The sequence below is a fragment of the Pomacea canaliculata genome, linkage group LG9 (genome assembly GCF_003073045.1).
Source record: "Pomacea canaliculata isolate SZHN2017 linkage group LG9, ASM307304v1, whole genome shotgun sequence".
Classification (NCBI taxonomy): domain Eukaryota; kingdom Metazoa; phylum Mollusca; class Gastropoda; order Architaenioglossa; family Ampullariidae; genus Pomacea; species Pomacea canaliculata.
The window spans coordinates 1,761,168-1,788,553 of NC_037598.1; the positions used below are offsets into that span (position 1 = coordinate 1,761,168).

Sequence of the window (27,386 nt, forward strand, 5' to 3'; positions counted from 1 at the left end):
TTGTACTGTATTCATGGTTTTATTTGCCGAATCGGTCAAACATAATGGTCGTTGGTCTAAACAGACAAATATTGCGTTGAAACAAGTCTTCTCAAAAACATTAGACATAATAAATAGAATCATCACACGGTCTAAGGACAACAGTTCGAGTGAAAGAGAAATTAGCCACAACCATGATGTGACGGTGTGATGATGATGCTGATGATAATGATGATGATAACAAAGATGTTTTCAGACATAAGGGTTCGCTTAAAAGGCACCGAATCGTTTCTATCAGAGCATAGACATTTTAGTTTTACGCCAAAGTATCAAAACGACAAAAACTGCTGAATGTTGTTGTTTTTTTGTTTCTTTGTTTTCTATATGTTGGACAAAGACTTGCTCTCAGTCAGTTGACGATGGTCGGCTACTCTAATACACTAGCCCCCTGCCCACCCACTCATCCTCACTTTCACGCCGGTCACTGCAGGTCTGACAACCCGCTGGTCACGTGAGTAGAGAGCCACGACGTTTCGGCAGTGACCCCCTGGTGACGTAAGCAGGTCGTCTCCCTCCCACTGGCTGCACGTGCACACACACCCTGGAAACACTCATTAGTATCCGCAACTACAGATATACTAGTATACACAACTGTATGTACAACTTCTATATTCTATCCTGACCTATGTTCGCAAGTATAAAACTTTATGCCTACATACATCTTACGATCATAACTGACATGCTTATCATAATGTACACATTATTTAGTAAATAACCAGTTTAACATGCACAGTATACATTTCACATTTTACACCGCTTTAAAATCTACAAGAGCACATTTGTTTATCCTACTGGGTTCAACTCGACAGATGATAGCATTTCCCAAACTCAGAGAACAGTCCGTCTCCGCTGTCGAGAGTCACGCCTACATACGTCATCATGCCCACAACGAGCTCATCCCCATGACGTCACAAATGTACAAGGTACAAGCACTCTCATTGGCTGTAGCCTTGACAACGCATAGGAACAAAGCCTCCTTATTCTTGTGAATTTTTTTGTTAACGTTCATGATGATATTTGCAATCTCTTAGACGATGAGGGACTTTACTCACTCAGTTTTGAGGAGAATGCTACCTCACTGAGGTCCGCCCAGCGTTGTGATAAAACTATTGCACTCTTGTAAACTGACAAGTTTCTAGCAAGAGGTTCAGAGTCTAGCCCTCCACGTGACTATAACTAGACATTGTTTAGTTTGTTGCCATGGTAACCACCTACTTCATCTTGAGACTACTGAGGCTGCTGCCACTTGCCCTGATATGTTTTTTTTAAAGTTCGAATTCAGTAACTCAGCTCACTCCGTGCCGCACACCATGACTCAGAATCAGTTGAGATGAGTGAGTAGAAAATCAGCTAAATGATGTGATGAGAAAAGGTAGGCGAAAAAAGAAACACTCAAACAGGTGAAGAGATTACAGCAAAACGAAAACAAGATTTAAAACAAGACACTTAAACCCGTTGCCGCCACCAGCTGCTGGGTAAATACCTCAGCGGTACACAGAGATGTTACCAGTCCTGTTTGTCTTCTACCCCTTGTGATAACAAACTCACAGTCACATGTACAGTGTCTACAGCCATGTGTACACAGTCACATACACAATGTCTACAATGTCTGAATTGTGTACACAGTCACATACACAATGTTTACAGTGTCTACAGACATGAGTACACAGTCTGCACACAGTCACATACACAATGTCTACAATGTCTGAATTGTGTACACAGTCGCATACACAATGTTTACAGTGTCTCCAGTCATGTGTACACAGTCTGCCCACAGTCACATACACAATGTCTACACAGTGTCTACAGACATGAGTAAAGTCACATACACAATGTCTACAGACATGAGTACACAGTCACATACACAATGTCTACACAGTGTCTACAGCCATGTGTACACAGTCACATATACAGTGTCTACAGTCATGTGTACACAGTCACATATACAATGTCTACAATGTCTGAATTGTGTACACAGTCACATACACAGTGTCTACAGCCATGAGTACACAGTCACATATACAGTGTCTACAGTCATGTGTACACAGTCACATATACAATGTCTACAATGTCTGAATTGTGTACACAGTCACATACACAGTGTCTACAGCCATGAGTACACAGTCACATACACAATGTCTACAGTCATGTGTACACAGTCACATACACAATGTCTACAATGTCTGAATTGTGTACACAGTCACATACACAATGTCTACACAGTGTCTACAGCCATGAGTACAGTCACATACACAGTGTCTACAGCCATGAGTACAGTCACATACACAATGTCTACAGCCATGTGTACACAGTCACATACACAGTGTCTAGTCACATACAGTCTACACATGCACATACTGTCTACAGTGACACTACACCTGAACAATCTGTCTATGGTTATTCTAGAGGGAAATATTAACAGGAGCCTCGGAGCAAAGGGCAATGTATTTTCGTCCTTTTCCCTCATCTCAAAAAATGTCTTTAACTGGTGTCACAAGGCCTGTGTTTTACCAGTTATTACAGAGATAATCACACTGCATCCCGGGGGTTGGGGGAGTAGCTTCAAACACGGACTGGCATTTGTATGGGAGGGTCCTTCGACCTCCTAAATAAGCAAATCTTCAGCAGCATGCGAAAATCAAGTTGAGAAGACAGACATTGTGGCATTACAACCAGCTGTTGGTGTCATCCACCACAATTTACAAACTAATCTCAGTTAAATGTAGTTTACATCACATTGGCCCGCAGTGAGAACACCTCTCTCTCTCATTGTTTTTTTTTTTTTCCTGTCTATCAGGGCAAGTCTTGTCATAATATTTCGATGATGAGGGATGTTTTACAAGCACATGTAACATAATAATGTTTCCTGCTTTCTGGTTCACACAACAGCACATTACACGAAATTCTGCTTTCATCTGACATCCCCCTCGTGCTACATCCAGCTGCTAAATGTCACAAGACCTGGTCACAATGTTCCTGTTGCAAACAGCAACTTAAATCGTCTTTAAATGTTTTTCGCTCTCTGAAGATATTTATCCTTAGAGGGTTCAGTCTGCCACTGGCTCAACATCTTCGTTGACCGTACGCCTGACTGAACATATTGTCGAGGGCTTGTCTCTGGGACTAAATGGAGGATGGGGATGAATGTCCAAACAGCTATAACTGAAATGTTTCCAGGTCAGGAAGATCATCACTCAAAAGTTTATTGAAGCTGCAAGACAAAAAAGATAAAAAAAAAAAGGTTAATAACTAATGCTGATATACATTCTCAGTAAAAAAAAATCTGTTTTAAATAGTAACAAGAAACAACCTCTCTCTCTCTCTGTTCATTCTTTATCTTTCCGAGTATTCTGTCATAAAAAATATACCCAAATATAGTACACTCGGAAAAAAATCTTGATAGTCTTTGTAATGTCATCTTTCATTCATCTTCAACCGATATCTCTCCATTATCTACGTCCATAAATTTATCTCAGATGTTTAATAGTCTTAGTCTCCATCATTACAACCGTGTATCATTACATTGTTATTGTTATTTGTGAAAAATGCATGGAACAAATAAAAAAAAGAGAGAAAATAGATTCTTTTCTAAAGTTCTGAATTAAATCGTGGAGAAGGAGACTGTTCCACATTCAAAGATGCCATCCCCAGCCTCACCTGTCCTTCACAGACTCACTGCCCGAGGATGAGGATGCCAAGGACACTCTGCTCATTTCCGACAGCACCTTAAGGTCCCCTGACACGCAGGTCCACAGCTGAAAGGGAATATAATTATTATTGTTACATCAATCAACATAGTTGTCAATAGTTGTGATTATAGTCAGTTGACTAGTCAGCCTACTCGTCTTCCTCTGCAGCTTTATGACACCCTCTATCCTTAGTGTTTGTTCCCTCATTCCTCTTTGTGTCTTCTATGTTTGTGTGCATAGTTGTTTCTCCTTTCATCCTTCGTATTGTTCATTTCTGCTTTTCCTATTAAGCGATGAAAGTATGCTCCTTCGTGAACCTGATATGCGCTATATCAACTATTATTATAATTATAAGTATTTTGACTACACTGGCTGCATACTGAAGATAAACAGATTTTGGCAAAAATCTTATTAGCGGTGAGAGGAGGAGAGTGGAATTAGTGTTTTAAGTCCAGCCACCATCGTTATTATCATGATCAGGTAGGCTGCCCTATAAAACAGATGGGACTGCTCCTTAATAACTTTTGAGTCGTCCCCTAACATTTATCTGGGGTGGGTGGGTAGGAGCAGGAAGTGAGGTTTTAGAGATCACATCTTTCTCGAAGCCAGCTGTTTGTTGGTGCGGGATCATCTCCTCCATCTACCTTAGTTTCCCCAACCCTCTATGTAGTCTGGTACCCACTGCCATCAGCTAGGTTGACTGGGGGAGGTTGGCAACATCAGCGCTGTAACCACTCATTTTTTTCTTCATTCCCTTCCCCCACCATAGCTGGATATTCGTAGAGCGATGGCGCTTTAGTAAATAGATATTCGTAGAATACCTTTAATCAGTGACAGTCGTGGAAAAATACTGGTGATATTTTTAGTCATAAAATGTTCGTAGAAATTCTGTTAGCGATGTGGATGTCCGTAGAAGGCCATTACGAGACTGAAGCTGTCTGCTAATAGCTGGGTGCTGGAGAAGGGCTGGGCAAACCTCATTGTCGTTTAGCATCGAAATTGCTGGCTGGCCACCGGCATGGTTATAGCATCACTCGTATCTGTGGTGAAATGGCAGCCTGGCCAAATGTATGGGTTCCACATCGTACTTACCTCGCTCAGAAGCTTCGAGAAGTTCTCGCTCTCGTCCTTGACTCTCAGCAGCTCGCTGTCCACCGCCTGGGCCGAGTCTAGTCGCTCACACAGCATCCTGCCACAACAAACAGCCAATCAGCTTCATCTCCTCCCCCAGTCACGTGGGGCTAGAACTGATGAGCTATCTGGACCCTGCTGAGAGAATTTGCAACATGTCGGGCTAACCCTTTTCCCAGAGTGCAACTATTCCACGAGCGCGCGTGCCTGTGTGTGTGTGTCCGTCCCAGCAACACCCGATCAGACCGTAGTTGTTTCATGCACTGTGTGCACCAGGTTTCAAGAGTCTGCTGGTCGCACTAACACATGCTTACACTCAGAATAATCTGATTCGCTCAGCTATTTCGAAAGTCAACAAGATTTTGCATCAAAACAGTCACGTGACTAATCGACATCGGGCCGCAGTTTTGAAAAAAAAAAAGAAACACGACAAATTCAACTTAATGTCTTTCTCTCGATCAAGTAGAGCAGCATCAGAAACTCAGATTCAATACATTCATGGAAACTGTATTCATGAGGCGCATCCTGAAAGTTTCAGTGTAACAATTATTGGCATTAAACTATTTGGTGATTGCACCATAGACTAAGCACCTCTTCTACCATGTTAAAATTCGATGCTCAGGGTATTTGACTAACAGATACTGCAAATGATCTCACCCCCTACCAAATAGGTTATTCTGGAGACTCTCAGCAATTTTATGAAAAATATTGTTTAGGAGGTTGTAACGGTAATACTATAATATTAATAAAAGCATTCTATGACAATGACTAATTGTTTTAGCGGGCAGTCTTCATACCAACCATCACTGGGTTTATATTTTACACCAACAAGAGGACTGATAGGTGTGCTGGAAAGCTTTCATCAAAGGTGTCTTTAAACTGACTAAAGACATCGGTGTCCTACCGGAAGACATCTAGTGAGTTGGGTCCAGGCTCCTGATGAGACCAACATAGACGCCGACACTATCTACCCATAATACCCACACACAGCTTGCTAAAACATGTCATTACTGACAAGTTTCACTGTCATCGACATACATCATTGATGAAGGCAAGTCACCCATCACTTCTCATATTTCCGAGGATTAACGGGTAGCGGAGCGACCAACATCCGGGTCATTGCTCAAGTGCAGGATGGAGGCCTTAAACTTCCCCTTCCCTGTGATAGACTCCCCAGAAAAAAAAAACTTTTCTGCCAACGAAGTTAAATTGCAAAAAAAAAGTAAGCGCAAAATGTAACCATGGAAATTAGAAACAAACCAGCGGTTGTCTTTTTTTTTTTTCTTCTTAAAGTGTTTTCGACTAGACAAAAGGTCGCAATGGCACTCGATCCAAAACTTGACCAGACAGAGTTTCAGCCTTGATATTTCGCAAGCTACTGTCAACACTTTTTTTTTTCTTACCGTTTTAGAGAAGAAAATTCTTGCAGCAATTTCGACTTTGTCGCCAGAGTTTTCTGTAAATGCTTTATGCCTTCCGCACACAGTCTATTCATGACTTCCCTGGAGAAAATGAAGAAAAGAGCCAGATATAAAAAAGGACAAATTTATCTGCAATACTGATAAAACAGAAATCCGTAGCTGAAGGGAAAAACGGTTTACAATAGTCTTAAATCCATTTGAAAAACTTTCTCTCTCTCACTCTCTCATTAGTTCTTGATGGATATTTTCTTCCTATTTCGGCTTGTATATTCTCAGTATTTTAAGGTTTGTCATGCCATCAACAATGCAAGCAAAAAAAGGAGAAATGGTCTTTGAAAAGATTGAAATAATTGTTTTATTATTTCCTTCTTTATTTCTTCCTTCTTTTCTCCTGTTCTCATTTTCTTTTCCATGAGTCAAATCAAACCGTACCATTGCAAAATACAAAGAAAATATTTATACCATTTCTCTTTTTGTTGTCCTTTGTTAATGGGTTATATGTTCATTTACTCTACCACACAGTTCCCTGTTTCCCTTATATCCTCACCCTCTCTCTCTCAGCCTTCCTCTACCTCCCTTTGGTTTCGCCCCCGTCCCCTTCACCACAGGTAATAACTTTGTCGGGCTCAGGTGGCTATGAACTTTGAACACTCTGAAGGCTGACCTTTGGCATTTAGAACAGTAGAACTTCCTATCCTTTACAGACGCTAACATAGTAAAGACAAAGTACACGAACCGTGAAGCCATGCCTAGCGATCTTCAAAATGATGAGTGTGGGAAATGTTCCGAATGTGATGAATGTGATGAATGTGGTAAAGGTGGTGTGGAGCTGAATGACCTACTCGATTGTCTCTAGACAAGAGGAATGAATCCCCAGACCCTCACCTGTCACCGGCGTGTTTGCCCTGTTCATCCTCCGTGAGAGGTATTTTTTCTTTCCGTTCTCGAATCTTCTGCCAAGTGCTCTTGGCTAGGGCAAAGATGTTTTCTAACGCCCGTGCAGTCCTGTCAGACAATAGCAGAAACTGTATGAACCCCCGCAAAGCATACCGAGCGATAAACGAGACACATCCAGTCTTCTCTTAAGCTTCGTGAGATCGCTTTTAATCTCTAAAAAATGCTCAGTATACAAAATACCACATGTCAAGTTTTTTGTTTGTACATGATCGTCTTCTTGCGTCTTAAAATAACACTTTAGAAGTATCTTAAAAGATTCAAACTAGTGCTAGACCTCCTTTTTATTTAACTTGATTGCTGTGGTCGTCACTTGGGAAACCGGCTTTAGTGGCAACGTGTGAAGCCAGCTTTAGTCAGTGTCCTATGGAACTACAACACTTACCCGTCTCCGTCGCGCAAGAGAAAGCTGCAGGTGTTCTCAAAACCAGGTGGTTCCACAGTCTTTCTCACTTCATCTAGCTTGTATTTGATCTTCCATAACGACTCACGCAGCTGAAACGGTGAAAACATAAATCTTTAACTATATATCTACTCTATATCAGCATTGATTGCTAGGTTCATCTCTGTCACTCTCTCGCTGTTTCTCTCTCTCTCTCTCCAGCATTGGCAAACTTAGCAACAGGAAGCCAACGAACCTTGCCATTAAAAACAAATGTCATTAAGCTTTTTGGTAGCTATTTCATGACTTCAAGAAACTTCGGTAAATGTGAGTAAACAATTGCTGCTGTACACGTTAGCTATCCTGTTCTGCTGTTTATATTGTTTGTTATTGTAGTAGTCTAGCGGTATAGCATACTTCTACAGGGCTAAGTGTGAAAAAGCATGTTTTGTTTATACTATCGCACTGGTAAACAACGATTTGTCATTGTCACTCTCTCGTCTCCAAATTCATCCACCTGTGTGCTTTCAAATGAGTTTGTAAAGGAGTGTCAGCAGGAGGACACACCTGTGTGCATAGTTGCTGAGCTTCCCTCAGTTTTTCGGCTCTTGTCTGAGCCCCGGCGGTCAGCCCGGAAGTGGTGTCCACGATCTGCGTCAGGACCCCAAGCCGGATCTGACGTTCCTGGCACGTGGCCGACAGCACGCGAAACCTCGTTTCCACTGTGGACACCACGAGGTCAAAGCAGTCCTGCAATAAGAACAATTATGTCTTCAAAACTCTCCACAAACATGAACATTGAGGGAATTCCATCCTCAAGACAGTTCTCAACGAGCACACCCAATGGGAGGTATAATTGGCTGCATCATCTTTTCACACTCGTTATTCTGAGCACAGAGCTAGACATCATTCTCCGAGTTCTAGCTCCATCATCATCACAGCCTTGACGATGCTAAGAGTGCCCGTGATGAGCAGACTTTAGAATTCTTTCTGCTTTCATATCGTGAACGGAAGGAGATTAATCCTTTCGATTTCTTGAAATTATTATTTTAGCCAAGACATTTCAACAAAATGTTCGTACTGGTTGACCTTTGAAGACATGCATGAAAAGCACAAACAGCTTTGGAAACTGGCTGATGTCGCCTGCCACAAGGTTTCTATGGCGACGTGTGTCAGATATATTAGGAGGAGGACACTGAGTTCAATGACCACTCTCTTTAGAAACACGATATCTGACACTTTCTTTTTTGGTTGTGAAATTTGAATTTTTCTGTAAGAGAATTGTTGTAACTGATTTGCGTGTTTTCATCTTGGATTTGTTTTTGTATGGTCTGTGTGTATGTCTGTGTGTTTGTGCGGGAGAGAGTGGGGTAAGTGAAGGTGTGCTTGTGTATGTTAGTCTGCACATGCATATGTTTGCGTGTGTCTGTGCGTGTGCGAGTGCGTGTGGTGCACAAGCCACCTCCTGTGTGACCAGACTCAAGAGAAATCAAAAGCCTTCGTTTAGAAATGGCGGCTGCTGGTAGAAGTGGCGAGAGGCCTGACACCTACCGGCACCGACACAGACTGCGTGATGTTGCCGGGTGAAGGATTACCTGAGCGCCAGAACTGCAGAGAAGAGGATGCTGGGAAGACGCTCGGCGCTGCTGGCTGCGCGGACAAGGTGATGGATATCCCGGCATACCCGAAATGCCGCTGTCACGTCGGCCTCGAGAGTGGCCCCCCTTGGCAGTGCCTGCGGAAGACCTGCACAGAGCCGACAGGAAGTGCTGTAGCATTCGGTGCGGGCGAGTACACGTAGGGCATGTGAACTAAAGTAGGGCAGAGACAGACATGGGAACAAAGATGCAGACAAATGAGGAGGAAGAGGAGGAGGATGTGGGAGAAAAACGAGCTGGGAAAAATGTTGGCGAGCGGATGCTCTAGAGGTCCACATCCGCTCTATAACTGTTTCAGCTGTTCTTATCAATTATCTTCAAAATATATCTATGTATACACTGTACGTTTGTGCATTTATTAAACGAGAAATTGGGTCCACAATTTTTTTTGCAATGATTAGGTAGAAATCAGTGCAAGATCAATTTCCCTACAACCTGAATGAATACCACCCCTTCATCAACTGCAGTAAAACAAAAAAAAGACAAAGAAATCAGAGCCCCGCACATAGCCTTCACCCTAAACTTCCATGATCATTTTTTTTTAACCTTAGTCTTCATCTGGCATGCTCTTCGTGCATCCCCCTGAGTTTCACCCTGTGCCCCTACATGGCCTTCACCTCACCTTGCGTGTCCTTGATGCAGCGCCCCTCTGACCCTCGGCGAGTGAGCAGCAGCAACGGTTGACAGATCTCCGTCTCCGGTAAGTCTTTCACCGACGCACGGCTGCTCAGCAAAATGGACAGAGGCTGCACTCTGTGGAAGAGGATCTGCTCCTCGGCCGGTACCTCTGTGTGGTAGGCCAGCCGGTCCTGCATCTCCGCCAAACTGCCACCCAGGATGGGAGACCACACTCGTTAGTCATCGATGTCAGGCCAGTCGTCAGCCACGGACCCCACCATCCATCCCCCCACCACCACACACACTCTTAATAGGAAAGAAAGAAAAAAAGAAGGAAAAAAGAAGAAAGCAAAACCACTGAGGAGGAAGTCAGCAGGAAGAAGAGTTGGTCCCCTATCGCATTCTCAGTTCAGAATGATGGAATGAGTGATGAGCGGGTGGATTTGAAGGAGTGAAAAGGACTCGCACTTTTACCTTTGTTTAGGACGCAGGTACATCAGGAACTCGCGCCCGCACTCCGTGTCGCAGACGTGAAACCTGCGCATGCTCAGAATGACTTGGCTCTCGTCCAGGAAGGTGGCGAACGTCCACTGACGACTGGCGTCCGTCTCCGTCAGGTTCTGCAGCAGCGGGGTCACGACCTCGCGAAGACTCCTAAAGCAGATGAGGTGCAAGATTACAGAGGGACAAGTTACAAGCAGCTCACACACTGTGGACACACAACACATGTGTCCACACAGCTGACAGTGGGAACACAAGCTATGGACAGTCTGTGTAACATCTTTGATGACAGGTGTGAGACAGGTGTGCTGCACGATACTTTTCTCTAAAGAAACTTGCGATAGGGGTCGGTTTGGCCTCGACTGCAACAAGACATATGGCAACTGCTCTGAATGAATAACGTGCAGCATCACTTCAGGAGACTGTCCACAGGGCTGAAAATCTGGATATCGAGTTGTCTGTAAAAATAATTATTTATTTATTTTTGTGAAACTCATTGAGCTTGCCCTAACAGTAGGGATAAATCCTATACTAGCGACCTTTATTATACAGCCACAGGATAAAATAAACATTTACACTCAGCTGGCACAAGCATTCACAGGTAAAACAGGGCACAAACTTACACAGAACATTATCCAGCGGTGCTACACTGGGGCAGCTACACTCGGGCACAAGCTCACCGAGGGATACTAACAAAGAATGGAGAATGACATCCGGACCAGTAATAAGTTTCAGGTTACACGGAATCAGTCGTGACCCGCAAGTGACTTTTAAACCAGTAAAAAAGTAATTTTTGTCTAGAAAGAAACAAAAATCACAAATGCCAGTTCATAGATGGTTCGGTAAGATTAAATGGTAGTTTAGTTTGCGCGTGGGTGCCTACAGTGTGTGTGTGTGGTGGAGGGGTGCCTGTGTCCGTGCTATGTGAACCTGTGAACTTAAACGCTGACCAAGGTAAGTCATCTTCTTCTCAAGTTAGAAACACATTATAGGAAACAGTGGTGCCAAGCTGGCACACAGTATGAAAATATCGATATTAATCTCAGAACATCTCAGGGCGTGTTGTGAGTGGAAAGGTGGCTGGGGTGGGGGAGACTATCACACTCGCTCAACTAACTCTGACCGGTTATGATGCCACAGGGAAATACCAAGAAGTTGGACCAGGATTTGTGGGAGTGGCAACGGCAGGGGACGAGAGGTCGGGGAAGGGCTTTTAAAGAAAATGGAGGAGACGGGGGACTTGGGCACGATTTGTAGTCATTTCTTCACTCACTCGGAGAGGCAGCAGTCTCCGGGCAGCTGTTTGCTCCACCTGAAGTCCCCGTCCATCGTCTGCTGCCCAGAGATGGCTCCCGCAGGCTTCTGGCATATCATGACCAGCCTGGAGAGAAAACGACGACCAGCTTGTAAACACCAACAGAAACTTTCATCAAGTCTTATTGTGCTCTGTCAGCCTGATCCGTTCTAGCATTTCCTTCATACTTTGAATAATTAAACGCCTAATTTAGTTTTAGAGACTTGAAAAGTAAAAATTCGTAAATAAAAGTTTAGAAATGCTGTAGGATGTGGTATCTCTATCTGACATGCTCAAAATGGCCATGACAGGCACCGAAAAAATCATTGTCATAACATCAAGTCAATGGTCATTGTCACCATGACCCTTCACTAGACTTTGGTGACAATCAACCTTTCATCAAATAATGCATCATTGTCACCACCATCTCATGAAGGGTCATTCTCACCAAGGAAAGGTCACTGTCACCATCAAGTAGAGGGCAGGCGGGCACGTGATCAGGAAAAATATTCAGTTTTACAAAAATGAAACAAAATGCAAATAATTATAAGTACCGAAACTCCCAAAGTCCTCTATTCCTTATACAAATAAAAGTCCACTTACATCGCCTTTCTATTGGCTCTTGCTCCACCAATGGGCTTAAACGGCACAGACGCCGTGATGGCGTGGTACAGCGTGCACCCCAGACTCCAGTAGTCTCCTGACAAGGAATTTATTCCACTGGGGTCAGGAGATTGACCTCCCCGAAAAAGGCGTGTTTGTAGAGTACAGGATGCTGTCGCACACAAACAAGTAGAGAAGATGAACACAAATTTCTACATTCGCGTATATTCATGACCACAAAGACATGAATGCTGCAACAACTTTTAAATGATTCTGAGTATCTATTCAAACTAGGACTTGCGGCAAAAACCCTCATATACCTTTGTATATGTATATACACATGTGTATATTGCGAATTATGTTTAAAGGTGTTTTGTGATAAGAAAGGAAATATAGATAAAAGAGTTATCGAAACGAAATAGAAAAAAGGCAAACGGTGTACAGAAAAGAAAGAGTAAAGGTATAGAAACTAAATCGAAAAAAAAAACCGAAATGAAATATAAAAATCTGAATGCTTAAGAAGGAAGTTTGCGGAATACTCCTCCATAACACAAGTATTCCGCCATATTCTGTACACAAACACATGAATAAGAGAAGGATGAACAAGTAGCAGCTGACCAGGTACTCCTCAGTTCCAACAATCGAATGTGTTTCTTCGTTTTCTGCTGCGGTGCGGCTGGTCCCGAAATCCGACAGTTTGTATTCAACCCTGACGTCACAACAGACAGATACGTATTAGGACGCCAGATATGACGATTGCAACGTCACTGTATGACGTCATCACAAGGTGGTGGTTACAGTGCAGTGATCAGAACGGACGACACAACTCTCCCTCTCTCTCACACACACACACACGCACACATATACGTTTTTTTTTTCTTTCCTTCCTTTACAATGCTGACAGAAGGAAAAATAAAGGCGCAGTAACTAATTGGTAACCGACTGTGCAAGTCTGGGATCTTACTTTCCACTGGGTACCACGTGACGTAGGATGTTGCCCGGTTTGATGTCGCGATGTACGAAACCTTTAGAGCGAAGGTAACTGATGGCCTCCACTGCAAAAGTTAATTCCTTCAGTAACTATAAGTGGCAAGAGGACCACTGTAAATTAAAAACAAATGTTTTCAAGTATAACAGTCACCAAAATGGCTTTGATCACAGAAAAAAATGTTTAACTTACTTCATAGAAAGAAATGTTTTCCTAGCCATGTCAAACAAGTATGCAAATCATGGTAAGCAATTTCTAAATAGGTTAAAACAAATGCTTAAAGACGTACCCATGTCTGAGAAAAGCAGGAGGAACTCCCTGTCATCGATTCCCCTGGCATTTTCTGGCTGTTGCAGGTGCGTCAGCAGACTTCCGCCATTACAGTACTCCATCACCACCACCGGCAACCCCGATGACTCCTGCAGTCACAACATACTGGTCATGTCTCGTCTCAGTACGGCTCACACTTTAATTACTCGTATTCAGTCGCTCATTCACATATGATGATAATGATGATGATGATGATGATGATGATGATGATGATGATGATGATGATGATGAGGAGGAGGAGGAGGAGGAGGTAGTCAAGGAAGAAGGGATTGTGCTGATGTCAGGTGGAAACCAAGGATTATCCTCATTTTCTAGTGCTAACATCGCCGCTCTCGTCACGCACCTCTACCTCCAGGGCGATGAGCTTGACGATCTTGGAGCAAGACAGCTGGCGCAGGGTCCGGGCCTCCCCCAGCAGCTCGTCCTTAGACGCCAGCCTATCCCTTCTCAGGACCTTCAGGGCATGTCGCTTCCCAGAATCCTGCACGCGAACACGCAAAAGACAATGCCGAGGGCACAGTAGGTAAAGATACGGATAGCCTCGTTACAACATAAACATTTCGTGGCCCCATCACCAGTCCCAAGGGACTGTCTGAAACACAGACAGGCTTCGCTGCACCATCTGAAAGGTAAATATGTCAGCAACCAAACCCTCGTGATGTCCTACAGAATCTGGTGAACCCGTGACATCAAACTGACCTTTCTGTATCATGTCATAGAGTCAACTACGACAACCGACAGGGTGTGTGCGACACGGTGTTGAGCACGTTGTTACACACAGGATAGGTTTGTGTGAATGAGGTAAATACGAACACCTTCACAAAACATCACCATATTTAATTTGTCGGATGTAAACATTCATAAAGACAAATCATACAGGCATTTTTCTTTTCTCTCTCTTCTCTCTCCTTCCTTCGTCGCGATTTGTACATATACGTCAATATAAAATGTACCCATGGATGTGCTGGTGTTGAGTGCACTGTTCATGCATACACATGCCTATATAGATATTGATAATCACGAATAGGTATGCATACTTTAGGGAAGAGGGAGTTCAGCCTAAGCCTATGACCTTAGTCCATTAGAATGTCTCCCATTGTCATTCATCTTCTCTTCTCACCTTTTCTACCCCACAGTACACATCGCACGACCCTCCTAGTCCCAGCCTGTCCTCCTCCAGGAAGTAGTGGGTGCCGGTGGTCCGACGCCGCGGTGGTGTCGTCTGCTGGCGCGTAGTGGGAGCGTAGGGCGTGGCTGACATGACGTAGTGGGTGTAGCGGGGATGCTGGCCATCGACGTACCCGACAGAAGGCGCGCGACCGAGAGGGCATCGAGGAGACGCTGGGGCGGAGTGTGGCGAGACCTGTCCTTGAAGTGCGGCGATCATCAGGGGTATGCTTGAGCTTCTCTGCGCAACTATCATCTATTTTCCTCTCGCTTGTCTTATCGCCTGAGGCAAAGGAAGACAGATATGAAAATACGACAAGCCGGTTGTATTTTTACACAAATATTTGCAACTTTCCACAATACTATCTACAGATAACAATTTTTAAGTTGGGTTTTGTTGGGTTTTATTTTTAAAACAATAAGATTTTTGTTCAGGACGTTCAGCTAATTTATTTTTCTTCCGCGTCAATCTTGACAGGTCTGCAGGGAACAAACAGTTGATTTTAGCCGTCAGCCCGTCAGCCCCAGCCAAGTGCGACAATAATATCAATGGGTGTCAAAGCTGTTTTCAGGATTTATTATTTTTTGTGCATCTATAGCAGTCAAAGAACTGCGACTGACGGCCAGAGAAGCACATAATAGCAATGCTGGAGATGCTGTGCATAATTATATAAGGTGTGATCATGACAACAGCGGTAACAACTATACAATAAGGTGTGATCATGACAACAACGGTAACAACTATACAATAAGGTGTGATCATGACAACAACGGTAACAACTATACTATAAGGTGTGATCATGACAGTGACGCACACCCAGCGAATGTCACGGGGATGTCCTGCATACACAGTCAATGACAATAGACAGTGACGTGTACACAGCTCCAGTTACAACCACTAGTATGTCTAACCATTTCAAGTGGAGATGCTCTCGTTGCCTCGTGGCAGACAGCGCTCCTCATCTCAACTTGATATCTCAAAGGACGTGTCTACCTCACGACCACCTTAAACCGGAAGTGCTTACAACATGTCTTCTGTTCGTCTACACAGCCCAGGAAACAATGAAAGAAACTTAAATTACATGGGATTATTCTCAACACGAGGCTCAGTTAACAGCAAGGTAGGAACAAAATCCCTTGAACCAAACGGAAAAAAAATCAACATGAAACTTGGAGAAGCGCCAAAAGGTAATTTACAACAGAGAGCCTTGCACAGCACACCTGGCTGTCACAGCTGCCAGAGCGACACCTTCCTGCGACAAAGGAAGACACCTAGCTGACACAAAATAGTCAGACACGAAGAGGGCAGAAAATGAATCATAGGGTCCAGAGGAAATCCGGAACAAACAAAACCTATTGCCAGAATCAATCCCTCACCCGTCCCATGGTTTATAAGGAGGACCAGTTCACTGTCAGAAACTGGACAACAACAGAAAGGCGCATGTTCACCTGACCATATCATCCAAAGACATGTTCCTACCATGTCGGACGCTCAGACAATTTGTGTGCATGCACCTGTAATTTTTGTCTGTTTGTTGTTGCTGCTGTAGTTGTAGTAGTCGTTGTTTTGAAGCAAGGCGCGCGGTGATTAAATTTAATGTCGCTGCTGTCAAAGGTTCGCTTTGACTCCAATCCGAGGCCATGTTCTTCAAAACCACACTTGGGCTGTCAGACAACAACAACCATGGGCCTCGTGCTGGGAGTTGTGTGCTACTGACTCACCAACAAAGCCCACAGCTCCTCAGCATATTCATAATTGTGATTAATAAAGTATGTATATGTCGTGTTTTAGAACGGAGCAACAAACTTTTAAAGGAATTCAATTTCGTGAAGCTCTTTCTGATTATTTATTTATTTCACAACTCTGGTGCACAAATGGCGCACTTTAAGCAATTCGTGTTGCGTACAGAAATGACCAAAATTATTGTTTGTTTTAATTCTTAATTTCACTTGCTGGTTCACCAGCAAATGTGTATGAAGTGAACATTTATTGAACAATAGGAAGACGGCTGTGACATAAATAGCAGAATTTGACGGGGAAAAGCTACCACACACAAAAAACAACTACTGCCTTGATTGAGAATAACATTTGAGCTGCATGGTGACAATCTTGGTATGAAACAGTAATGTTCAGTCATGTGTTAGAACAATCATACCAAAGTTGTTTATTCTCATTAACACTCTGAAGGTTCTCACAGGCTGAATTTTAAGTATGCAAGCTATGTGGATATTGAATAGTAGAATGATCGAGTATCTGTACATGGATACTTTTCAGAAAAAAGATCTCTGAAAATGAGAGGCTATGTTGATGCTTAACAGGAAGCCCCCGTAGTCTGTCCCATTACTTACAAATTTGGCTTTTTTGAGGGGGTTTTGTTTTTTTAGAAAATTTCATGAGAAACAAGGCTGGGCACTGAAACTGACTGAGGTCCAGTGTAGTTTGCTAACAATATTTCTACAATTTATTTCCTCCTGCGTGGCACGTGTCCAGTCTCACTCCTGGGCTCGGCACTCAGACACGAAATGAGCAAATGTGTCAAAGGTCAAAGACGTTGTTCACATACTGCCCACGTATAACGGAACACCCTCATCAAAACCGGAAGTGGTCAAACCCATAAATTGTGTGAAGGTCATATGCATGCATAATTCTTCCAAATCTTCCATAGCAGCCATCACGTGCTTTCTAAAAAAAATTCTACTGTTACTACAGGCTGACAAGTTTTCTTCGTAGTGTCAGCCAGTGATATACTTCCTCTCTCTTCCCTTGAGTTTTTACTACCTTCAGTTGTCTGTTATATTTTATTTGACGTGGGGACATTTTTATCCTACTTTCTGTTTCCCGGGTCTGTCAAACTGTGCCGCGGAAACACCTTCAGCAAGATCAAGATGTGATTAATATAAAAGTGGATTTAACAAAGTCAACCTCTTCATCAACGACAGTCATGTATCTGAGTGTAAATCATTCTCGGAAACATCTTAGGAGACTGGCCAGCAAATAAAAAGATGAAAGGAATGAACTAACAGCAAGAAGATTTGCATACGTGCGCACACACAGAGAGAGACGAAGACAGAAAGAGAGAAGAAAAAAGAAACGAATAATCTGCAATAATGTAAATTTACCAGGAAAATGGCCTTTTGATGGGTCCACCTCATAAAAGTGACATTGCCGCTTTCAACCTTTTAGTGCCGACAGATCAGTGTATCTAGTAACATAAAGATGTTTCCATTGGTATAACACGCAGGACGATCCGACTTTACAGTGTGAATGAAGAAAACACACAAACCTTTGCAGTGTGAACACCATGTCGACAAAGTCCTTCCGCCCATTAGGCAGCACGAGACTATTGAGGCTTTCAACGCCTGAGAATGAAGACGTGGAGACCTTACTAAATTATTCGTAATCCGTAAAGTGAAGAGAATTTCCTTTGAGCGATACAGGCAGCGGAAAAAGATACGATTGTGTTACGGGAAACCCCGAGAGTTTTTGCTCAGTTGGGGTCAAGGGTCATGCTAAGTGACATAAGCCAAAGATCTTGTTATACCGAGGCATGAAGTTCACGTTGAAGAAGGAAGTTGTGTGTGTGGAGAGTTGCACTGTGAGTGACACTTACAGTGTTGGTTAGAAAAACCTCGAAAAAACCTCTTTATCCTAACTGCAGAGACGAAAATTATGACAAGAAGATATCTATCTTTCATTTGACATTATCGTTGGGGTGGAGGTATGATCATTGGCACGCGTGTGTTTCTGCAGGTGTGTGTGTGAGTGTGTGTACGTGAAGAATAACCATGGACACCTGAGAGTTGGTGAGTAGGCGCATGGCACAATGTTCACCGTGACCCTCGGTGACCCTCAAGAGGCTGTTGAGGAGACGCGTGATGTTTAAAATTTAATTAACTCAGCATCCCCTGGTTCTGTCTGGTCACGTGATACAGCGGCCAGCTGTGACAGGTTTGTCTGTAGCAGATTTTGCTGAGATTTATTTCAAGAGCAACATGGAGTTCCTGCTACCCCCGCTGGAATCATGGGTACAATTCTACCCGTAATTTGCTGCAACCATGCGCAAGATGACTGGCTGATCTCAGACCGCCTGTCCACAAGAAATAAGCATCAAACGTCGCCCTGCCATTTACTTTACGTGAAATTTCCGTCATCACGGGAACATAAAGACTGTGAGAACACGTACATTCGGATTTTCCATCTACAAGAATAGTAGAAGACAAAATGTGAGTTATAAGAAAGCCAAATCATCATGGGAACGCCAAACAACTAGGTGTTCATAAATATAGTACTTAAACCAAGCACGGATCCGTTAGTTAATCAAGAGAGCGATCCTTGTCAACTCAAAATCAGGACTAAACTAGGATGCCGGAAGAAAAGTCTTCTACTGTAACTCTTGAGCTGTCTGCCTCATTTCCTGAGTTTATTACAGGCGCCACAAGTGTCAGGAATTTCCATACAACTATAAAAGACTCGTTAAATCACTGCAAAAATAAAATAATAATAATAGGAAGTATAGTAACGAGTTATCGCCTCCTATTAGCTCCTTAGAAACATAAGTATATAAAGATATATTACGTTCACCTTTAAAAGGCTGCAACATCTTCAGTCATGGTACATTATCATCGGGGGAAAAACCAGACCAAAGGTTAAGTGTATTCAGCGCGCCTCGTGACATGACACTGTCACATGTCAAACAACCTCGCCTTCACAGCACTGACATACCACGATCGTCTGGTAATCAACGCTCGCTCGCTTCTCGACTACACATCAACGACACAACACGGTCTCGCATACACACTGGGTGGCAAGGTGTCGTCTGGCAATCGTCACGTGACTTTTGTTCTCAAAATGTTCAGGTGACGTCTAGTCACTGACCACAGAATGACTTGGTCGTCTCTCATCAAAGAGCCTTTCAAAGAGCCTACGAGATATACACCGTTCATATCCACGGGAAAAAAAAAAAGAGAGGCACTTACTTATCAAAGGTATACATCCATTTTATCGTGTGTATCACACGTGTGTCATGTGTCAGCACACATTTATAAAGCTCATTCAAATATAAGCTCACGTTTAGGTTGTTTTTGCGGGGGGAACCTTCACGTTTCTCATGCATGAATTCACGTTTATATTGTGTGGACACATTTTACTTATGTAGACATGTTTATACCGTATAAAAACAAGTTTATGTGCATAAACATATTTTGTAAATATGTTTATCATGCATATATGCAGAAACTTGAATCGTTTCGAAGCAGGGAGAGCAAAACAGGTGCGCATTGCACGTGCGTGTACTAGAACAGGAAGCTCTCCTCGCAAGGAGGACCATGCTTGGGTTTTCTTCTCCTCATCAGCATTTCCCTATCCTTCTTCTGTCTCTCTCCATTTATCCCCGTGTGTCTTTTACCTTCCGTCTTCTACGTGTGAGTGTGCAGGACGGGTGGGTGGAAGAGACACTACACAGCTGTAGTCATGTCCTCTGTCACGTGGTGTATTCAGCTGCAGGTCGGAGGCTTCGCCGCGATATACAATATCACACATCTCTGCTGCTGTCTTCCTGGAGGTTGCTGACCAGCATGTCGCAGTGGTCATCAAATTCATTGTGCCATGCACCCACTCAAGAAGAGTCAACTGTATTATACGCCTCTCTCTCTCTCACACACACACACATTCTCTCGCTCACTCATACATGCATACAAATGCACACACCTGCTGAAGCGCACCCATGATCACACCCCCTCCCCCGACGATAACGTCATCATTCGAAAGGGGATGTCTGCTGGTCGTCTCATTTTTCACTTCTGCAGTTGAGATCCGTGACACGAGATAGCAGGACATTCTCATTTTGCCGGGACGGCGATCGCAGGTCACTGTAGTGCTGCTGTCGATGGCTATCTTGATGAATAGCCGCCATTACCGACGATCTTGCGACCCTTGCAATGCTCTTCAGGTTATCGCCAACACGTAGCTTTTATTTCCTCTTTTTGTTCTACCATCAGCAGAGGTTCAGAGTGGTCTTTCGAGCAATGTTCTTCCAGTAGAAGGAAGTACAAAGCGACACCCAAACATGATCGACACATGTATATCCGGATTTGCAACACACCTCTTACTATGTCGCCGCCCCAGTGGTTCTTTCGGACCTTTTTTTTCCACAGCAGGACTCTGTAATGTTAATACAAAATACAGGATACCCTAATATCTCCTGGTGTTAACCGTTTTGCTGTCAGAAGCAAGTGTACATACAGCCTAATATCACATGGGTCTGCGTATAATATAATATACAGCATAGTGTCATATATAGAGTCTGTACACAGTATAATGTACAGTATAACATGTCATATGGGGGTCTGTATACACTATTATATACAGCATAAAACTGTCATAAGGGAGTATATATACATTATAACATACAGTATAACACCTCATATGGCGTTTGTATACATAAATCCAGAAATGGCTGTGAAAAGAACAGAAACATGTTTGGATATATATATAAAGCAAGAGGTTGGTGAAGCAAGTGGCCTGTGTGTGGTTCATGGCGACACATAGGTGGAAATGAAACTGTTCTCTTGCATACTCACGTGTTCAAGAATAAGGACACGAACTTTCAAGTTTTCTAGGGTGCGTACACGGATCACAACATTCGCAAGGCGTTGGTCCTCCAGTAAATTCGTGCGCGCAAACCGGGAAGAAACTAGTTGGGTATAGAGGGGAAAATCCTTGTGTTGATAAAACGGGTCGCTTGTCTAGCCTGACTCCTGACCTTGGTACTCGGGTATGAAATGGCTAAATGAGTCAAAGGTCAACGCTGGACGTAACAGGGTGCGGTTCATGCTCAAAAGTTCGAGGTACACGCATCTACAGTCCACTGGCAGGACGCTGACCTCAGGACGAAGTTATACGATCAGCTGCAAATTTAACTGATGTTTGCAAAGTAGCCACCAATAATACTCAGCGTCTATCATCCCGCTCAAGTCACCAGTAACATTCAGCATGTCGTTCTGTTCAAGCTATATTTCTGCTCCTGCATTAACAATGAAGTCTAACCCGCGGGATTTTTATTTAAACAAATATTGCTGTTCCTGAATATAACTTATAACATATGACTACATGAAAAATGAACTTCCTCCCCTTTTCTTTTCTCTCTTCGAGTACGTTCCGTGAAGTAAGTTTTTAAAATTTAAGAAAATGTGTGTGTGTGGGCGCGCACGTCCTCACGTAAAATTACGGGCACTTTCTATGTATGTAGAAGAAATATGAACGCTTATGCACCATCCTTGGCCCTGCCTATGTTTAAATCGACGGCTTCAACATCAGTTATCATCGGCTATGGTGCAATGTAGATGGTAACTAACATAAGCCAGAGACTGTACACACGATATTTAGAGCTTCTGCACAAGTTTAGTGTGCAGGCCTGTCATATCATGCTTCATTTAGCTGCGAGGAGGAACAAAGCTGCACTCCCCTGTTGCAGGGGTGTAGAATATGTATTCATGGCAATTAACAGGCGCCTTATTAAACACCCTTCTCAAAGGAGTGTCCTAGCAGCAGTGTAAACAATGCTTAGTCCATATGTGTAATCAACCTTTTATTATTTTTTTTTTTCAAATGCTGTCAATATGTCATGGTCTTCTTTGAATAGAAAACCCCAGATGGGATGAACCAAAAGTATTGTGCAAGTATCTGTATTATAAATAAGAAATAAATACATGCGAAAACTTGATGAGAAAGTTTAAAACCAAAATAGAACAAAAGCGCCAGCAGGTAAATGGTTGAATGAACGAATAAAGAATTAAGCTATGACAAGCAATGCCAAAGAAGTGAACGAAATACTGACACATCAGATGAATAACCTATACAGAAATGAAGAAAGGAATAGATTAATCAAAAAATTAACAAATTTTATTTACCGACGATAACGCAAAAATTCTTACAAATAATAATAAATGAGAATCCAAATATACGAAATATTTCATGTTGGCACTAGAGAGCGAGACTAAAGGAAGATACAAAGAAGAAAAACTCTATTTGATGAAAAGGATATGCAAACAGACCAGACACACATATTTTTCAGAAAAGTCCTTGCCCTGGATACCAAATCATTATAGCTTGAAAACAAAACTGCCCCCCCCCCCCCGCGGGGAGATCACTCCACATGCAAAACGCACTCCACCAGAGTTACCGAACGTGAATCAAGGCCGCATACCTCCAACCAAAGTCCGTGCTCCAACGCTGTTTCTCGAAAATCAGTTGATTACTCCTCGATCGGAAATCTAGCTCAGCAGATGAGGTGACCTCTTAATGAATGAGTCCAGTATAAGCCCACACGGCTCTCCTGTGTTTTAACACCGATCCTGATTGTAATTCAACGTAAAACAATCCTGTCAAAACTACGAACAGTTTTTCTTTCTCTCTCTCTCTTGCTTTGCGATACGGAGCTATTTTTAGCAGGAACAGAGGAATTCCTGCTTTCTTCATTCGGTCAAAAATAGATCATGGTTCGGCTTTACTATGAATCAGCCGTAGATAAAACGATAAAAGGTATTAATGGCAATGACGAGTACACTGCTGACGACATATACCTTGGCCAACTTTCTTGCTTAGAAGAATTGTTTAACCCACCTCCACCCCCTCAACTCTGCATGTGGCATCTGTTTACAGGGCTGGCTGGCTGGATGACGTGACATGGCCTTAGCTGGTGGCTCGGCGTAAAAACACAAATTCCCACCCCCCTCTATCCCTCTCCCAGTTCATCCACCCTCTCTAGAGCTTTCTCCACACAGGATAGTTGTCTACATTTTCTCCTCCACACACTGTCACAATAATAGTTGTCTACAAGCTATCATAATAATATACAGTTTTCTACATTTTCTCCTCACACACGCTGTCATAATAATAGTCTACATTTTCGGAGCTACAAGGAAGTAGTGTACCTGTTACCTAGCTATTATCTGTTCAAGAAGCCTACATCGTGTGACTTAACGACCTACTCAAACTAACATGTCTGTATTTTTTTATCACTTACACCGTCATTATTGACCCGTCAGTCACTGCTAAAATTCATACCTTATTTTATCAATCATTTCCTTGCTGCTGTGACTTTCTCATTCGGTCCAAATACCGAATCCCTTCTCATTCCCTTCTCAGTGGTGTAGGAATATGCTCAGCATTGTTTTGCTTTTTTTTTTTTTTTTTTTTTTTTGGGGGGGGGGGTGTAGGCGGCAAACTCCAATTAAGCCTTCTCCCCTCAGTAACTTTTTTTTTTTTGGATGAGGGCGGCTGACCCCTTGTCCCCCGCCTCCCATGATTCCAGCGTCACTGTTATGTCAATAGTGTCATATAGTCATAGGTGATGTATAGTTCAGCCAGTTTAAAATGTAATATTTTGATTTCACCGCTTTTGTGCCTCATACTTGTGTATAGGCTTACATTTTTTAATGCGCCACATGAAGAAAACAACTGCACACAAGAACGACGACACACATAGCTCACAGAAGGTAGCCTTATTATAACATACATACCCTACGATAAAATGCAACAAAAGTAACAACTCTACGTGTTCACAGACCTTTTAAATATTAATTAAGAAGCATTTGTTTTCGCGCATAACGATATTATGGTAAAATTATAAATAATCACAACAAGAAAAGAAATAATCAAAACCTTTCTGCTGCGATGTCTGAAGTATCTTAAAGACCAATTAACCTGAATCGTTTGCATTTTTTGCGAACATCGGTAAATGCAGGCGATATAAAGCTAACCTGTAAATTTCAGCTTCCAAAATCCATCCGTTAATTGATTATCCGCTGGCCAAGTACACGCTTCGCACCTGCGATCAATGAGCCCTGTAACAGTGTACTACGTCACGTTGGTACACCATTCACAACATTGCCAGCCGTCAACACCAATCACAGCGACAGTCCGGGTTATTCGGACGTTGACAGTCTGCATTTCTCGTGCTGAAGTAGCAGTTTGTTAGAACCACGAAAAATGCAGACTGTCAGCCTCCAAATAATCCGAAATGTCGTTCATTCTTTTCTCTCTCTCTCTTTGATTGGTGTTGACTCCAGGCAATGTTGTGAATGATGTACTAGTGTGACGCAGTACACTGTAAACGTGACGTAGCACACTGTTTCGTTGATGGCAGGTGCGAATCGTAGCGGGTAATTAATTAACGGAGAGGTTTTGGAAGCTGAAATTTACATGTTAGTTTTATATCGCCTGTATCTACTGATATCTGACAATAACGCAAACCGTTGAGGTTGGTCTTTCATACGGCTTTCATATGTCTCAGATTGTAACACTCATTTGAAAAGTAATGCTTCTGGGTTAAGAAAAAAAAACCCGCTGCAAAAAACTGAAATTTCACTGATTTTAAAGATATTGTTCCTGGCAGATCACTTAGTCGGGGCGGGGGGGTGCTTGTGTTTTTATCTAAGACTGCGGTCATGCACAAAACTCCCTTAAAAATCTTTCTGTTCACACTCCCGCCCTATCCACACACACACTCCCAGCGAAAGACAGTGTAACTGTTCGACCTAAAACGGGAAGAGAAGTCTTACGTGATGAGAAAACTACATAGATGGAACTCTGATTGCCCAAAGGAGCTGTTACGGATGTTTCAAACTGCCGACAAGCACGCACACACACTCCCTCGCTCAATCATTCACTCAGACCAACACGTATGACATGGACGAACACTTTCATAATGCCAGCAAAGTAAGCAACGTATATTAGCATAATTCCTCTTACCTTTTCTCACCCATTGAATGAAACTTTTCACCTAAGCTCTTTGTGGCAAAACTGTAAGACTAATGTTAATCCTATTGTTAACCTGGAGAGTGGTGCAGTATACCTACCGAAAACTTTTTTTTTTTTTTTTTTGACCTTCTATGCTTTGCTCTTTTCTAGAAATGAAAGTTAGCATCTCTCTCTTTCTTAATTTTTTTCCACCCTCCTCTTTTGTGTCTTTTGCTGTCGATTAAAGGGGAGGAGAAAAAGTCACAAGGGCATCATGTTTCTCTACTAATTCGGTATTTTCGTTCTATTGTTGTCAACACGTCACCTACCAGGAACTTCATTCACAAATATAAACATCAGGGAAACCTGAATATGTTAATGATAAGAAGCAATGGATAGTAAAAGAAAAGCTGCAGCCTATTGTACTCAAATCAACGAGCTCTGAAATTCAATGTTCTGGCCGGATGCTGGTCATGATCCTGGAGGTGTATGGTGACACGAATTTTTTTTCATTTATTTTTATTTTAGAGGTAAAATGTAAAGTAGAGGAAGAATTATCTGTATAGAGCGCTGTTTTTCCCTTGTTAATATTCGTTTCATTTCCTTGTTTAATTTGCTTGCAAATGCGAAACTGATTCTTGGAAACTGATACTCATTCGCTAATACAATCTTCCTTGATGGTGTTTACCGCCAGGAGTGGAGACGTTCTCTGGGAGACCGCTCTAGGCTAAAAGTTTACTGGTATACAGACGCCCTCGTTCACTCTCCTATTTTAATGATTTTAAAAAAAAAAAGCCTAAGCCGCTATGTAGGGGGTTTTGGGGGGTGGGGGAGAGAGAAAACGGTCTTTACTGCGAACTTTGAACTCAACTAACCAGGCACTGTTGAAATACTTTTTTTTTAAGAAAACGTTTTCTGCACATACAAAAAAGAAATTATGTTATTACCACAATTTTACATCGATGCCCTGTTGTCCAGCTCTAATAAGTAAAAATATATAATGATCAGAATAATTCATCACACATTCAGAAGAGTGTGCATGGCATCGCTCAATTCGAAATGTTCACCTAAAGAATGGAAACCCAGTAAATGGACAGCGACTGCCTGACTAAACCACACACACATTTCTGCACTTGTGCTCCAACTTTACTACGTGTCAGATTGTGCCAAGTACGCCCTCACCTCGTCATTTAAGTGCACAATGTACGTGACATGTTGTGTCACTCGTTACCTGACAACCCCTCCCCCTGCCCCTTCAGTGTACTTGCAGTGTAGCCTACTCAGTCTCGAGCTAACACCAAGAGACAGGAAACGACCTCTTTTCTGGTCGACGGAAGAGCTTCGTTTAGTGCACACTATGACCTGACACCTCTCTTGGTTATTGTTACCTTCACACTGTGCTCTTACTCGGAAACAGTCCGCTAGAATCACAGTGAACGATTTGTTCACACACACAACCAGCGAAAATCTCTGAACCAAAACCAAACGTTCTGTGCATGTGAGTCGTGTGCATGAGAGAGAGAGAAAGGTTGAGGGTGTCAGTATGAGACCAGTGCAAAGCTGAATAAAGGCCAGAATATTGTAAATCATTCTATGCAATGCAAACTGAGCTCTGACAGTTGCCGTGAGCGGTTGGCGAGCAAAGTCCGAGGCGAACCTCCATGAACACAACAAAGAGTAGCCTGCCCATAGTCCTTCGAGTTAGACGCTCCACAAAGACTAGAATGATGGCAAAATAATCACAGTTTCGGCATTTAAATGTTAGATATTAAGAATAGATTGTGATTAGATACACTGTACTCACATCCTCCGAGGTGCTTGCTCCATGCAGGATGTTATTCTAAGGTCCGATCTAAAAATAGTATTCTGGGAA

General features: G+C 42.8%; 3 protein-coding genes across 7 annotated transcripts; 1 reads left to right on the top strand and 2 right to left on the bottom strand.

Moving 5' to 3' along the window:
- On the bottom strand, nt 1–11,767 carry LOC112572061. The gene is made up of 11 exons (XM_025251576.1): nt 11,667–11,767; nt 10,367–10,546; nt 9,897–10,061; nt 9,212–9,362; nt 8,184–8,366; nt 7,620–7,729; nt 7,166–7,285; nt 6,263–6,361; nt 4,821–4,917; nt 3,697–3,794; nt 1–3,250 (listed from the first exon to the last, which is right to left on the bottom strand). Exons 1-11 carry the CDS (start codon nt 11,765–11,767, stop codon nt 3,196–3,198), a joined length of 1,359 nt encoding a protein of 452 aa, XP_025107361.1. The 3' UTR covers nt 1–3,195.
- LOC112572060 (putative uncharacterized protein FLJ46204) lies at nt 1,564–2,497 on the top strand. Its single transcript, XM_025251575.1, is given in 2 exon segments — nt 1,564–1,698; nt 1,859–2,497. Coding segments are annotated over 2 exon segments (705 nt in total). The 5' UTR covers nt 1,564–1,593; the 3' UTR covers nt 2,459–2,497.
- LOC112571584 (serine/threonine-protein kinase TBK1-like) lies at nt 11,667–27,366 on the bottom strand. 5 transcript variants are annotated; one of them, XM_025250671.1, is made up of 8 exons: nt 27,318–27,366; nt 14,729–15,058; nt 13,952–14,089; nt 13,568–13,697; nt 13,255–13,345; nt 12,909–12,999; nt 12,291–12,462; nt 11,667–11,774 (listed from the first exon to the last, which is right to left on the bottom strand). In XM_025250671.1, exons 2-7 carry the CDS (start codon nt 15,029–15,031, stop codon nt 12,400–12,402), a joined length of 816 nt encoding a protein of 271 aa, XP_025106456.1. In that variant the 5' UTR covers nt 15,032–15,058; nt 27,318–27,366; the 3' UTR covers nt 11,667–11,774; nt 12,291–12,399. The 5 variants fall into 5 exon arrangements, with proteins under 5 accessions (XP_025106456.1, XP_025106460.1, XP_025106459.1 ...); XM_025250675.1 differs by lacking the exon at nt 27,318–27,366 and adding an exon at nt 25,526–27,004; XM_025250674.1 differs by lacking the exon at nt 27,318–27,366 and adding an exon at nt 22,980–23,408.
- Between the last annotated feature and the right edge of the window lie 20 nt (nt 27,367–27,386).

Excerpts from the sequence above, each read along its gene's own strand:
- LOC112572061 (XM_025251576.1), bottom strand. The coding sequence starts at position 11,767 with ATGATATGCCAGAAGCCTGCGGGAGCCATCTCTGGGCAGCAGACGATG. Across the intron at positions 8,367-9,211 it reads TCTGCAGTTCTGGCGCTCAG|GACTGCTTTGACCTCGTGGT; the intron begins GTAATCCTTCAC and ends TTCTTATTGCAG. Across the intron at positions 3,251-3,696 it reads AGTGAGTCTGTGAAGGACAG|CTTCAATAAACTTTTGAGTG; the intron begins GTGAGGCTGGGG and ends TTTGTCTTGCAG.
- LOC112571584 (XM_025250671.1), bottom strand. The coding sequence starts at position 15,031 with ATGATAGTTGCGCAGAGAAGCTCAAGCATACCCCTGATGATCGCCGCA. Across the intron at positions 13,698-13,951 it reads TCATCGCCCTGGAGGTAGAG|GAGTCATCGGGGTTGCCGGT; the intron begins GTGCGTGACGAG and ends TTGTGACTGCAG. Across the intron at positions 12,463-12,908 it reads TTGGAACTGAGGAGTACCTG|CATCCTGTACTCTACAAACA; the intron begins GTCAGCTGCTAC and ends TGTGTGCGACAG.